This window comes from Echinops telfairi, unplaced genomic scaffold, assembly GCF_000313985.2.
Source record: "Echinops telfairi isolate 266 unplaced genomic scaffold, ASM31398v2 ScPeMD7_1;HRSCAF=3_0, whole genome shotgun sequence".
NCBI lineage: Eukaryota > Metazoa > Chordata > Mammalia > Afrosoricida > Tenrecidae > Echinops > Echinops telfairi.
Window position 1 is genome coordinate 35,700,712 of NW_022103896.1, and position 14,264 is coordinate 35,714,975.

At 46.4% G+C, this 14,264-nt stretch overlaps 1 protein-coding gene and 1 pseudogene across 2 annotated transcripts in view; both read right to left on the reverse strand.

The window, feature by feature from the left end:
- Nucleotides 1-596: 596 nt before the first annotated feature.
- The window catches only part of FZD6 (frizzled class receptor 6), a 22,595-nt gene continuing 8,927 nt past the window's right edge, over nt 597-14,264 (reverse strand). Inside the window, exons 2-6 of one of the 2 annotated variants that reach the window (XM_004697685.2) lie at nt 9,132-9,328; nt 6,660-7,680; nt 4,269-4,429; nt 2,138-2,560; nt 597-1,000 (exon numbers count right to left, since the gene is read on the reverse strand). In XM_004697685.2, the coding sequence (XP_004697742.2) occupies nt 829-1,000; nt 2,138-2,560; nt 4,269-4,429; nt 6,660-7,680; nt 9,132-9,328 (1,974 nt within the window). In that variant the 3' untranslated portion in view covers nt 597-828. The remainder of the gene's footprint in view (nt 1,001-2,137; nt 2,561-4,268; nt 4,430-6,659; nt 7,681-9,131; nt 9,329-14,264) is intronic. The other variant, XM_045286001.1, reaches the window with a different exon arrangement.
- Nucleotides 13,249-14,138, reverse strand: LOC101644832 (annotated as a pseudogene).

The following is a 14,264-nucleotide window of genomic DNA, read 5'->3' on the forward strand; positions in this document are numbered from 1 at the left end:
CCCAGGGTTCCTTTAGAAAAATTCATATACATATAAACTTACTCTGAAATACACAAAAACAAGGACCAGCTGTCAGTATTTCGGGAAGGAAAAACCGTGGTGGTAAATCATTACAGTGAAATCGCACGGGACATCTGACCATGCTTTCTGTGCGTTGGTGAAAGTTTAGGTAGTGAGCTTCCGATCAATAATTCAGATACAAATTGTGACCTTGGCTGCACTCCCCAATTATGAGTGCAGGCCTCTCCACTTCCTCCCTGCGTGCCCTGTTTCCACCAGTCAAGCTCGCCTGCCCCTCCCAGTCTTCTCCTCTTTGGCGTGGTTGAATGTGGTCCTTCTGGCGTTGAGCTTGGGCTCTGAGCTGCACGCTGGCGATGGTGGAGGCGGTGGCTGTCTCACAGCCCTGTGTTTGGTGGGAAGGTGGCCTCCGGGAACGGCTTCGATCCCAAGGCCGAAAGTCATCAAAAGAGCAGTAGCCTGGGCAGTGCCTCCAGTCTCTTTCCTGACCTGTGAGCCTGGTCTCTCGAAAATACTTTGAACAATAAATAGAAAAAAAGGTTCTTTCTAACTCCTGCCCCCAACCCCCCCGCCCCGCAATCAGAGAAAAAAAAAAGATTAACCTGTAACATTGCCACGATTCAGATGTACTGCTCTCCTTAACCTCTTGTGAAATGAACCATCTTCTCCTTGGAATCAATTGGTTTTGCCAGTGTGACAGTGGGAATGTAAGTGCAAAATAAGGCTGTAACGGGGATTCTTGTAAGACAGTACATGGGGCACTGGCAGCGCGGCATGAATCTCCTTCCTAGAAAGGTGGTCAGTGCTGCTTCAGGCTCGGGAGGGGCTGCCCGGCCCCTGCTCGGTCCCAGCTCCTGGCGCTGGGTGAGCAAGGAGTGTCGTCGTGGAGCCTTGGAGACTGCTGGGCTGGGAAGCACCGGGCACCTGCAAGCTGCCGCTCGGGCCTGGGCCTGTTCCAGCATGCTCACTTTGGGGGCTGAGCCTAGATAAAGAAAGAAAGTTGACATACATGTAAACACACGTGCAAATCCTATGTGTTGGGTGTCCTTATGACTTCTCTCCACCGTTATCCAAGGATCATTCACGAAACTCCTCAAGTATGCTCAAAACTTTCAAAATGCAAGTAATTTATCATCCAGGACCATTTTCGCTGACTTCGGGAACGTTCCCCAGCACCATCACACAAGGGCCACGCAGGATGTCTCCTGAGGTGGGGCTCCTGCACTCAGGTTAACACAGTTGATTGCTGTCCCACCCCGGGTCAGGCAGCTGTTTCAAGAAGGGGAGGCCTCAGCTGTGCTTTTGAGAAACGTTGGAATCAAGGAGAGAAAAAAATAGCATGCGTCTATTTCACAAGGAGCCCTGGTGGCCTCGAGGCTAGGTGTGGGGCAGCTCACCACAAAGTTAGCAGTTCAAAACCCCCAGTTGCTCTGCGGGAGGACAAAGCTTTCTACTCCTATAAAGAGCAACCGTTGCAGAAACCCACATGGGTAGTTTGACCCTGTCCTCTAGGGCTGCTCTGAGATGGAAAGGGCGGGACAGCCACGAGTTTGGTGCCGGGGCTGAATGACAATCCAGCATACAGAGGGGGTGATGGGGACACCGAGGCAGTGCTTTTAACCCAGTGAGGGAGGGCAGGGGAGCTCACCCCGAGACCGTAGGGTGATTCTGCTTAATGACACGTTCGCCTGTGTTCTGATCCACTTAGGACCATTGGGGAAAATTCCTGATAGGGGTTGGAAATCAGAATATTTGATAATCACCTTTGTATAAAACGACAAGTATCTTTTAGACGGTGCTCTGACGACGACTGGATGGTTCCCTCTCAGATGGAGCTGAAACACGTATACCAATGAGCAAACAACCCTCAATGATTCGGATGGAAGTGGGCAGCACCCCCTCCTTCAATAGCCAGACACGAAGGCTCGTTGCAAAGCGACACCTTGGGACCCTGGGCGGGCCCACATGTCCTAACGAACATGGAGAACGCCTGTACCCACGACATCGTCTGCTCACACAAATGGTTTCTTCCCAGATGTGTTTGTGCTGCCTTCATGAGAAAAAGTACAATGGGACCAGCCCAGCGGTGATGCCTGTAGGGGAGAAAACGGGCTCCTACCTCCTTTCGCTCTGCTCACTTCCGGATGGACTGCTCTTCTCGTGCACACTCGCTGTCTGGCCCGTTTGGTCAGCCTGCTCCCCGGGGCCTTTGGAGCTGGGAGCTGCTGCCGAAGAAGGCTGGCCACAGTCCCCTTTGCTTAATTTGGGAGTGCTGTTCCCGTCTGTGTCTGCGCCTTTCAGCGTCGATTCCGCAGAGGTTTCTCGGATGGTTTCTTGGCCTAAGTAATCCTGGCTAGTGATCGCTATGGCCGACGTGCCGTGATTCGCCGTGGCGCCCGTGCTGGTCCCCATGGACTTGGAAATGACTTTCAGCCTGTGCGAAGCGGGCCTGCAGTGCCTCCGTTTGCGCTTGACTTTAGAATTGTGCTTCAAGAAATACTCACATGACTCCTGTAGGACTTTTCGACTTTCAGCGATGGAACTGTAAGAAAACCCAAGAAAACGATTTGCTAGATAAACACCGTTACCAAAGAAACCGCACGCGCGCGCGCACGCGCGCACACACACAAACCAAAAGCAGGCGTCATCCAATGGATTCCCACTCCTGGTGGCCCATGTGCAAAATAGAAACACACTGCAGAGGGTTCTCAGGATGGTGTGACCTTGTTGGAAGGAGGTTACCAGCCCTTTTTCTGAGGTGCCCTTAGGTGGGTTTGAACTGTCGGCTTTTTAGTGAGTGGCAGAGCACCCAAGCATCTGTACAGTCAGGGGTTCCACAAAATATGCCACTTGGGCCTGGAAACCAATATGCACTAAAGTTAGAAATGCAATAAGATTTATATGAATCATAAAAGCTGAGGTCATACATTCTATAAGCTATCAGTAGAGAGCCATAAGGTGCAGTCTTTGTGCATGCAGATTGCTGCTAATGCCAGCAAAAAGAATCTGACTTTGGAGAAATGAAGTGGGCAAAGTGGCATGATGACGGCGAGGAAGCCAAAGTGGCATAAAGAGAGGGGCTGTCACGATGGACAGCCCTTGGAAAACCATAAGTAAACTCACGGTAGCCACCCTGCCTCGAAAGGCAGCCAGCACAGAAAAAACCCAGCATATAATCATCTGCGTTTGAATTTAGTTACTTCCTAACATTAAAGTCAGAGAGTCACTTGACCCTCAGTGTGAGCACACAAATGTGTGTTAGACTTACAATAATAGGATGTGCAAAAAAGCTGAAGCCTACTTTTTCTGATCTCAAAAATTATTTGTGAAAAAAAATCTATCACCCTGAAATTTACACAAGAGATTCATTGATCAGAGTAATGCAAGAGTTTCTCAAACCATATTTTGTTGATAACACATTATACATACTCTAAGTAAATAACGAAGATGGACTATTTATTCTATTTGTGCACAAATAACACACACCTTCTACTTTTGTTTGCTAACTGCCTCTCCCCTGTATTTTTGTAAATGTTCTCTGCTGACTTTTTAGAATCCAAGATTAAAAAGCTGAAATAGCACGTATGAGTGTGTAAATTGAGTATATTGCTCCAGAATAGTCTGTGAATTTGAATTTCTTATTTTAGCAAGGCAAATAAGTGAAGGTTAGGTCAGAACAATGTGTAACAGACTTTAAAAGCCCACTGCCAAGGAGTTGATTCAGCTCTTAGGATAGGGTCTTGCTGTCCCATAGGGTTTCCAAGCCTATCAGTCTCTATGGGATCAGAGAGCCTCATCTTTCTGCTCCAGAACAGCTGGTAGGTTTGGATGCCAACCTTGCAGTTAGCAGTCCAATAATGAATGTGGTACAGCACCAGGGCTCCTTAACAAGCTTTACACAGAGATTGGAACACATCCCTTCCAGTACATTGTACTTTACAGCTATGCTGCGATAGTGAGTCCATTTAATCCTCATATTATGGATACACACGAGAAAACTACTAAAACACCACTCCAAATAATAAATTAAATGACAATACTAAATGGAATAGTGCATGGCACTGTTCTGACAAAATGCCAAAATCAAGCCTCTCTCTTGATGAAGAAGATTTCAAAAAAGATTATGTGGCTCGTCCTATTCAAGCACTGGTTGACAGAATGACACTCCAGCACAATGATCACTTGACTAGTTCCCTGATATTTGATCTGTTAATTTTAAAGCAACCTCAGAGAATTCAATGGGTTCTTACTCTGTCTTGCGCTCTCGATTGCGTTTACAAAACCCAGCCCATTCCGTGCAGGTCTTTTTGCTTCCAACCCAGAAGACGGCAGAGATGCCAACAATTAACGTCATCAGATACTTCATCAGAAATAAGGCCAAATCTGGTCGAGCTTCTCTTTTCTTATTTGCCTGCCCCAAAATTAAACAAACAAACAAACAAAAAAGGTGAGTAATAACAATTGCACCACTATGTTTACATAAGAGCAAAAAGTCGGTACAGTAAACGTACAACTTGAACAAAGAGCATCAATTTGCGAAGTCAGCTTACTTCTAGAGGCTTCACATACTGTCCTGTAATCAGTGCTTTAAATGAGGTACTTTCTTTGCTGAACAACTAGCACAGAGCCTTTACCTGTGTATCAAGGTACCTGTCCCTGTACAGAACTGGAAAAGGGAGAGATGCTGAAATGTTGACTTCTGGGCATTTTCCCTCAGAGATAAATCAGTATCTTAACATTGCTGAACCATGTGCCTCTAATCATAGGTGATCAGATTTAAAGTGGGACACCATTGACCGTGGGGGGTGGGTGGGGGGGTGTTCTTGTTTAAAAATTTGATCTATATGGACCAAATAGACCATTCCCTAGCTTGTCATGCATTCTTTCCAAAAATCGGGACTGTCCCGCCAAAAGTGGGATGTCTAGTCACCTTACTCCAGAGCCGTGGTTCTCAACCTTCCTCAGGCAATGGCCCTTTCATACAGTTCCTCATGTGGTGGTGACCCCCCCCCCAAACCAGAAGATGATTTTCGTTGCTACTTTATCACTGTAAAAGGTCGTTCGACCCCCAAAGGGGTCGCAACCCACAGGTTGAGAATGCTGCTCTAGATAGTATCAATTTCCCTTCATAATCCACCACAAACATAGAAAAACTACATTTAAACTCATTTTAAGAACATCCTGCTTTAGACCCTATGCTTAAAACTTGGTTAGTTAAAGTATCAGTGTTCCCCTCAAATGTGGAAATCTAATAACGAAATCATACTTTTTCTTCAGGCATAAGTTTTCATACATTACTTTTTAAATGTTGCACAAATATCAAAGAACTCTCCACTGTCCACTGTATCTTGCTTTGAGCACAATCATATTTCTTGGAGACCATTTTATATCAGAACAAATACAACTCTTTATTATTTTTAAAGAATGCCTAGTATTTCGTTCTACATATGAACCATAATCGAACTATTGCTAGTATTGAGAATACTTAACTTTGAATCAACTGCCATTGCAAATAATGTTACAGAGGCTATCTTGGTATATACGTAAATTCTCATATACTCATGGGTAAATCAGTTGATAAATTCCCAAAATGGCAGAAAAAAGGGTTATCTACATTTTTAAACAGATACTGTCAATTTGCTTTCCAAGAAAGGGTGTCCTAATTGAAGTTCTCAATGGACAAATCTGAGAAGGTCGAGTGTACTGCACTTTAACACAGGGGACTGAAAACCTTTAGACTTGTTTTTCCACAAGGATTTCCTTATACTTCTCTTTTCTTTCACTATCACACCTGTTCACATGCACAAGAAAAGTCTTTTGATTTGCTTTTGTGCATCTTCATATTCTTTCCCCATTTTTATATTCATTTTTTTTGCATTTATTAATGCTAGGTGTTTTTGATACATTAAAGACATTAGTCCTCCGACTGCAAAATGAGTGGCTAGTACATTTCCCCAGTTGTGGCTTTTTAATGATGGGATTGTTAAAATGTTTACTTTTTTTTTTTTTTAACTCAGTCAAGTTTAGCAATCTTTTATGGTTTCTGAACCTTATATTTATCAAGTCATGGTACATTTTTAAATTATTTTCTCATTTCACCTTCGAATACATTATCATTTTTCTTTTCGTATTTTGTCTCTAAACATTTTTTATTTTTGGTTAAGAAATGACAGAATGGTTTAGGCAAAAAAAAAAATCAAGGTCTGTTTTATAGCAATGCAATAACATTGTATAAACGATGTAAGAATTCTAATATAATAAAGACCTAACTGAATATGTCCAGCTAAGGCCTATTCTTTTTTATTTCAAAGAAATAAAAACAAGAAGCACACAAGAATGAAAAACAATCCCCAATGCAGTCACCTCTCTCCTCCCTCTGCCCCTGCTTGTGGCATATCCTCTGGGCTCTGCTCCTCACTCCTACCAGGCACCTGTCCCTGCTCCTCACCTTGTAAGAGAAGACCCGAAGAAGGCATTAAACCTCGAGCAAGGACCAGTGAGGCATCTTCCTCAGTGCCAGCTGATGCCTACACTATATTCTCACCTCCAACCTAACTGTATATCCATGACTGGGAAAGGGATTTCTAGGGAACATTTTCTAGGTGAAAATTAGAGTCAAATAACCCAGGTGCTAGCTTTACCTGATACGGGCATGGGATGTGGTACTCTTGACAGTGATCAGAGACCCACGTGATCTCCCAGGTCGCTCTATTCACTTGCTCATAGATGTAGCATCCAAGAAGTGACACTAATGGTACAAGATACAGGCCGCTGAAGACGCCAATCCGAATCATGAACTTCTTTAGTTTCTGTTGGTTTCGGCCATTCCGTTGTATAACTTGGCGGACATGATTCAAAGAAATAATTCCGGCTAAAAGCAGAGACAGCCCAAGGAACACACAAATGCACAGAGGCAAGAGGACAAAGTAGTGCGAGGCGTCCAGGTCATAAAGGCCAACAAAGCAAACGCCGCTGATATTGTCTCCTTCCACTTTGTTCATAGCAAGCAGCATCACGGTTAGAAAACCCGGTATTCCCCAGGCGACCGCATGGAACCACACTGCTTTCTGTTCAATGGCTTCGCAGCTCCATTTCCTGCCTGCAGCCAGGAACCAAGTGATGGTGAGGATCACCCACCACACCGTGCCAGCCATGGTGAAGAAATACAAAAACATAAACAGCACACTGCAAGCCTTATTCTGAGAGCCCAGAACAACGGTGTCACCCAGCGTTAGCTTCTCGTCCGCCTTGTTACAGGCTGTGTGGTTGCCTAGCAAAAAGCCGACGAAGTACATAAGCGATACAATGCTGTAGCACACAGAGTAATAGATGATGGGCCTCTCCGGGTATCTAAATCTTGTGACATCGATTAAAAAGGTCAGGAAGGTGAACAGGGTTGCACACAGGCAGACGATGGAAACCGTCCCAATAAAACTTCTTGCAAACTCGAGCTCTGCACTTTGGAAATACATGTTGGGGCACGGGGGCGCACAGTGGTCAAGCCCCAGGAACTTGTAGCCTTGTCCCACGGAAGTCTTGAGATGCCTCGGACACCAAAACCCGATGTCTCTTGGGGCTTGTTCATTCTTCTTCTCTTTGGGGCCAGGAAGCTTTATGGGTAGGTCAAAGGTCACAGGACTCATCCCATCACAGTACTGTAGTCTGTAGAGATTAGACAAATTAAGTGCATGACTTCAACATTTGTATTTGAATGCCACACGGCTCAACTCGAAAGGACTGACCTATGCGTTGGTAACTGGCAGGGAGACAGACAAAGCTAAAGGGAGTGCCGGTTAGGGCTGGCCTACACATCATCACGAAAGCAAAGCAAAGGTACCTTCGGGGGCAAGAGGTGGATTATCTAAAGAAAGACCGAGAACTGAAAGAGACGGAACTGAATCCAGGAAGGGTGACCATTCCCTAGGCCCGCGAGTAGGCTGCGAGCTCGCATTGCTGTAGACAAAGGAGAAATGAGCACAAAGGAATACAATAGGTCACCACGGGACGCAATAAGCCAGCTAGCTGTTGGCAAACTATCAGAGCTGGGCCCAGAGCTGGAAAGAAAGCCGATCTGCCATCAAGCGCCCGTGTGAAAGGGCGCGGTGACAAGCTGAGAACGGCCGAAGTAAATATGAGAATGAATGAGCCTGCTGCCTCACTTCCAAGGCTGAGGCGCGGGAAGGCCACGGCACCCTTCTGGGGAGCCCCGACTTCCAGGTGGGCCATGGCCACAGCAACGAATGGCTTCTCAAACAGTGACCCTTCTGTGATTTTACTGCACAGCTAGATGCTGTACGCACAACACTGCGTCATGCCAAATCTGTCATGAGGCGAGAAGGAGCATTTCAACCGGAAGCTTCTTTCTCTTTCTGTGCTTCCAAAGTAAGAGGATATATACTGTCAAACCGCAAGAGGCTCATTAATAGAAATGAGGACAATGAGATTTCTCAGGGATAGAAAACAACAACTTTCACCAGACGGTGACGTGAGAACACGCTCTATACATTGGAGCAAACACAGGGTCACCTCTTCCCCAGGGCCCCCAGCCGAGGTCACGGCCATCAGGGAGTCCAGGAGCTTCTCATTGCCTTGGCATAGAGACATGTTCTACTGGCCCGGGGCCTTCCCTACCTGGCCCACGCTCCTCCTCACACCACTCCAGCCATGCTGGTCCTTCCATTCCCTTACTAGCCACGTTTTCTTCTGCCACTGGAGCCTCTGAAGAAGCCAGCCCCTCTGCCTGAAACGCTTTCTCGTCCCCACTCTCTAGTCAGTGTGGTCTTGCTCAGACTTGACTTCAAGAGTCATTCCCAGAGGCTCGTCTTCCCTGTCCCCACTGTAGGTCACATGTACCATGGCATGTTCTCACAGAACACGTTTGACCTACCAGTTATAAATTTGCATTTACTTATGTGGCAATTTGGTTATGATCCATCTCTCCCACCACACTGTAAGTTCCCTGAAAGAATCACATCTGTTTTTGCTCACCATTGTGTTCCCAACACATCAGGTACGTAGCAAACGTCTGTTGAAGTATGTCTGTCACTCGCATTTTGGGGACCCCACCAATGTTAAAATACCACCAACAGCTTTTTGTCAAAAGCCTAATTTACCTGTTACACTCAAGTTCCTCAGGCCACTGGATGCCAAAAGTGTCGATCACTTTCTTGCAATCAGAATATACTTTCTCACAAAGTTCCCGACAAGGTAGGGTCACCTGAAGCGGTTCTGTGCAGCTTGGGACGAAAGCGTTGCAAAGGAAAGTTTCGACGTCCAGGGAGCATTCCACATTTGCAAGAGTGAGAAAGTCCTATAAAGTAAAACAGCACGATCAGGTAGGAAAATATTTCACTAGCCAAGGAATGAAGTGGCTTCATTTACTGTGTAAACTTCCCTTTCCCTGTCCTCCTCCTCCATACAATCAACTTGGGAGGAAAGGATGCTGCTCCCTCGGTTAGACTTGCGAATGCTCCCGACACAAAGGAGCCCTAGGATTTGACCGATCACACATTTCTCAAGAAGATGTGCTAAATCCAAACAAAGCAAAGGGATGACTTGCTTACTAGGTTCAGTCAATTCCTCAAATAACTCCATGTCCAAGGACATGCTGCAAAAATCAACACTGTCCTGTGGATGCCAGAAGACAAAGGAGTCGGGCAGTGAGGGGGCCCCCAGGGAAAAGGCACAGGGGTGGTGAGAACCTGGTGCATTCAGGACAAGAGACTCTGAGCCCACAAAGGTGGGGGCAGGGGCAAAAAGGGAGATGAGACTGGACACGAGTCTAAAAGCTCAAACAGTAGGCCGAGTCACCGGGGTTTCATTAGAGAGGAGTGGGGCACTACTGGAGGCTTTGACGCAGGAAGTGACTTGAGAGTCCGACAGCTGGAGTTTGAATCCTGGCTCCCCACTTCCTGGGTGTCTAACTTTGGGTCAAGTGATTTAATTTCTCCTTGTGTTGGCTTCTTCATTTGTCAAGTGGGAATAATGAGAGTATTTGCCTCTTAAGACTGTTGGGAAAACTGAGTTACTAAGTAAGCACTCAATAAATGTTAGTAATGGTGATGACTACAATTCAGCGTTTGGGTAGATTCTGGGCAAAATGGTTGTTGGACTACATATGTTTATCTCCTTCTCTTCCTTACAGAGAGAGAGAGAGAGAGAGAGAGAGAGAGCACGAAGGTGCTAACCCGCCAGGATAAAAGGAACACGGGAGATGATATTAGGTTAAGCACTTCAAGTTGGAAGAAATCAGTCTGAAAATGATCATTGAAATAACTGAGTGACAAGACCCGATCAGAGCAGGTAGAGTACGAGAAAATGAAGAGTCAGCTTCAAGGGGACGGCACCAAATCAAGGTGAGCGCCCTTCCTCTCCAAATGCCACTGACATGAGGGCGAAGGTGGGGCAGAGGCGTCACCAGTGAAGGGCCCCCGGAGAAATGGCTGAGCGATGAAGAGAAGGGGGGGGCTTCTGCTTCCCATGGTCTGTCCCAGTGACTACGTAACAGTGTTCCTCTGCCATCTAAGGCTCAGGGCTCAAAGGCATGGTAACAACGACACCTTCGGACGCAGTGCTGAGCACCGTCTATCCCCAGCCACATACTCTTCAGATGCATAAAGCAGAGGCTGGCAACCCAAGGAGAAATGGACAGTTCCAGGATGGTAATGAGAGGCTTCGGCACATCTTCTTACTAAATGAAAGGTCAAAGGCAGACCAAGAAATTAGTGAGTAAACAGATCTGGTTAGAAGACTGCAATTAACCAGTCTGATTTAAAGGGCACACACAGAACCTCACGCCCAACCATTACAGCTTTGGAGGATGCTGGACCAGGGTGAGCTCACTCTGCCCGAGGAAGAGGAGGGCAAGGAGAGGGGGGGAACCGATGGGGCCACCGTGAGCAGCATACCATACATCTCTCTACATGAACGACGCTCTGAGATGCGGCCCTTTGCCCCAGCAGGAGTGTTTGTTGGGCAGCGAAAAGCCCAGCATTATCCCCAGTGTCCTGTATTCAGTGTCCTCCACTGGACCTGACACAGGAAACGGACAGCACGGGCTCATGACTCAGTGGTTAAGCACTTAACTGCTAACTGAAAGGTCAGAGATTCGAACCCACCAGTGGTTCCACAGAAGAAAAGATCTGGCGACTGGCTCCCATAAAGATTACAGCCAAGGAAATCTTTCAGAGTAGTTCTACTCTGTCACACAGGATTGCTCTGGGTTGGAAACGGCTTGATGGCACACAACCGTTTTGGTTACTGGCACAGTGGTCTAAGCATTGGGCAAGGTGGGGCGTTCGAAGTCGCTCCCCAGAAGATAGAGCTGTTTTCTCCCCTTCATATTGAGCCTCGGAAACCCAAAGGAGCAGTTTGCGTCTGTACTTGTACAGGGGCGTCGTGAGTTGCAATCGACACAGTGGTCGTGGGATTCCGTGTGTGGGTCCCAAATAAGCCCAGCTCCTAAAGTGTTTGAACATCTAACCATTAGCTTCTGATGGAGAAAGTGAAAATGGACGATGTTCATTTCTTGCAATTCAGAAAACTGTTCTCACAGGCATGATCACGCTTCCAAACAAGCACCCCCTTCAACGGCAGGCACGTTCTTAAAAAGTAAGCACCACAAGTCGTTCCCTTTCATTCTTCCAGGGTATCAGCATCGGCCCATCCAATAATGTGACATTCATGCAGTTTGCGGGACAGAAGTCCATGTCTCCAGAGGGCAGGCAGGTACATTCAAGAGGATAGGATAAGGGGCAGTTAGAGAGCAGGTACCCCGCAATACCTTTGGGAGTCTAGACACGGAAGGCTCAGGTATTTCCGATTTTCATAATAAAGGAGAAGCTGGAATTTTAATGCAAAATCTCCCTATTTTTAAGTTTTGGCAAATCCATCGACATCTTTAAAATCCTCTAGGGGGCACAGAAGTCCTCGGGGCAGGTCCCACGTGGGCCACCACTTTTCAAGTTCTGTTGCAGACTCTACTACTAGAAGACTTGGAGAATGCTAGATCTGAAAGAGATCTGAGAGAATTTTTAAGTAAATTATTTTCAAAGTGTGTGTGTGTGTGTGTGTGTGTGTGTGTGCGTGAATTTTTCTAATGAACACTCTCTTTAACATGTTACAGAGAAGCCTAATTAATGTTAATTAATAAAAGCAAGTCCTCCCTGTGGGAAAGGAAGTCTTCCCCTCCCCTGCCACTACCTCAGAGGAGGGCCACTGACCAGAGTTTAAAAATCACTACCCAAACCCTCAATTTACAAGTGAGAAACCTGAAGTTGTGAGACTTAATCTCTTACTGACATTCACAAGTCTAGCCTGAATTAAGATCCCGGTGATAACCGGATTCCTGATTCAGTATTATGTTGACCAGCACTCACGCTGCGGCCCATAAAGCACAGTGCTGATTCCTGGGCCCCTGACTCCGCGTGAGCATTGTATCCTTTCACCACACGTACTTCCTCAGTATGCTCAGCGAATGAACTTGGTTCTATGAAGAAGAACACTGTATCAGGATTAGAAGAAGACCCATTAACTTGTCATTTGTAGATGGCGCATCTGTACTTGCTGAAAGTCAAGAGGGCTTGAAGCACTGACTGAAGAAGACCAAAGGCCACAGCGGTCAGTGAGGATTACAACTCAACATAAAAAAGACAAAATACTCGCCGCTAGACCAATAAGCAGCATCATGATCAACAGAGCAAAGAATAAAGCTGTCGAGGATTTCACGTTACTTGGATCCACGCTCAACACCCGTGGAAGCAGCAGCCCAGAAACCAAAGGACAGATTGCACCGAGCCAAAAAAAAAAAGACTTTTTTCCCCCCAAGTAAATGACTTTTTATTCCATATTGTAAAAATGCAGCAATTTTGTGGCCATTTTAAATACATTTCTATTGTCATAATAAAATAAGATTTCTATTTTGAAGAAAACAGTATGAGAGAAGTTGATCTTCAAAGGCAAATACACCTTTTGTTTACAGTGGTTTGCATTAATGCATGATTATTTTTAAGAAAAGGGGATTGTTAAAATCAGGCACGTAACAGCCTCGGTATACCCAGGTTCCGTGTGTTCGTGGTGTTTTGGAGAAGTTCATGTCTCCAAGAAGCCTTGGCGTAGTGGTTGGTCTGCTAACTACAAAGTCAGTAGTTCGGAACGACCAGCTGCTCCTTGGAAGATGAGAAGTTCATGTAAAGATCGAGGACTTTTTTCAGGGGTGTTCCCCAACAGTGGAAGAAGGTCCTCCTTGGCTGGCCAAACCCAGGAAACGAGGCTTGGCCGTGACCGGATCACACGGGCCTCCCAGGAAGCCCAGCTCCCTCTGGGGAAGCAGACATGTTCAGAAATGAACAACTTTGGGCAACCTGATTTTGGGCGCCTGTAGCTTGGGAGCATCCAAAACGTCTTCGTGGTCTGCACTCATTCCCTTTTCCCAGCGACCAACCGTGACCGCTCGATCGGAGTTCTTCGTTTCTGGGCAGTCTTTCTGATAGTGTTGCACGGAGCCACAAAGTCTGCAGCCACCACCATCAGCAGAGACGCCTTTGGGGTTCTCAGGACAAGATCTGGACAGGTGCCCCATCTCCCCACACACGAAACATTTTGCAAAAGGAAATTCACCAAGAGCTATGGCCACTTTAGCTTTGCACTTAGTTATTTTGCGCTCTGTGGACCCGCAAGGATAACCTCTTCCAGTGCCTGTATCTTGCGTGTCAGGGACAGATGGGCAGTCTGCGATGGAAACAGACCATTGCATTTTTCTTTGCTGTTTGCCTTTTTAATCTTCTTCCTTCCCTCTGACTGTCTTTCTTTAGAGCAGGTGCAATGTCTTCCCTGATTTCCGCACTGACAGCTGCTCCCCTCTCCCCCTTGTGAGCCACCTGTGAGCTCTGCCCTAGGTATTCCAGGAACCCGTTCACATCTTCATTTAAGTACTCTTTGTTCTTTTTGTGTTTTGTTTGGCGTGTGTCATTTTTCAGGGACAGTCCATGGGCTTCAAATGATTTCCCCTTGGCTTGGCTTTGACTTCCTCCGTCATTGGGTCCCTTCTTCATATCCTGCCATGGTGCTGCTGCCAAGGGTCTCTTGTTAGCTGTGGCCGTAACTCGTGCCCACCTGGTCATGGTGTCCCAAGCTGTACCTGATCACGTGAGAACCTTCCAGAGCAGGAGAGTTTGCCAGCAAGAGAAGCCCACCTCTTAGGGCTACACTCTGGGCCAGAAGCAAAAGACTTCTTTTTAAAAAAAAAT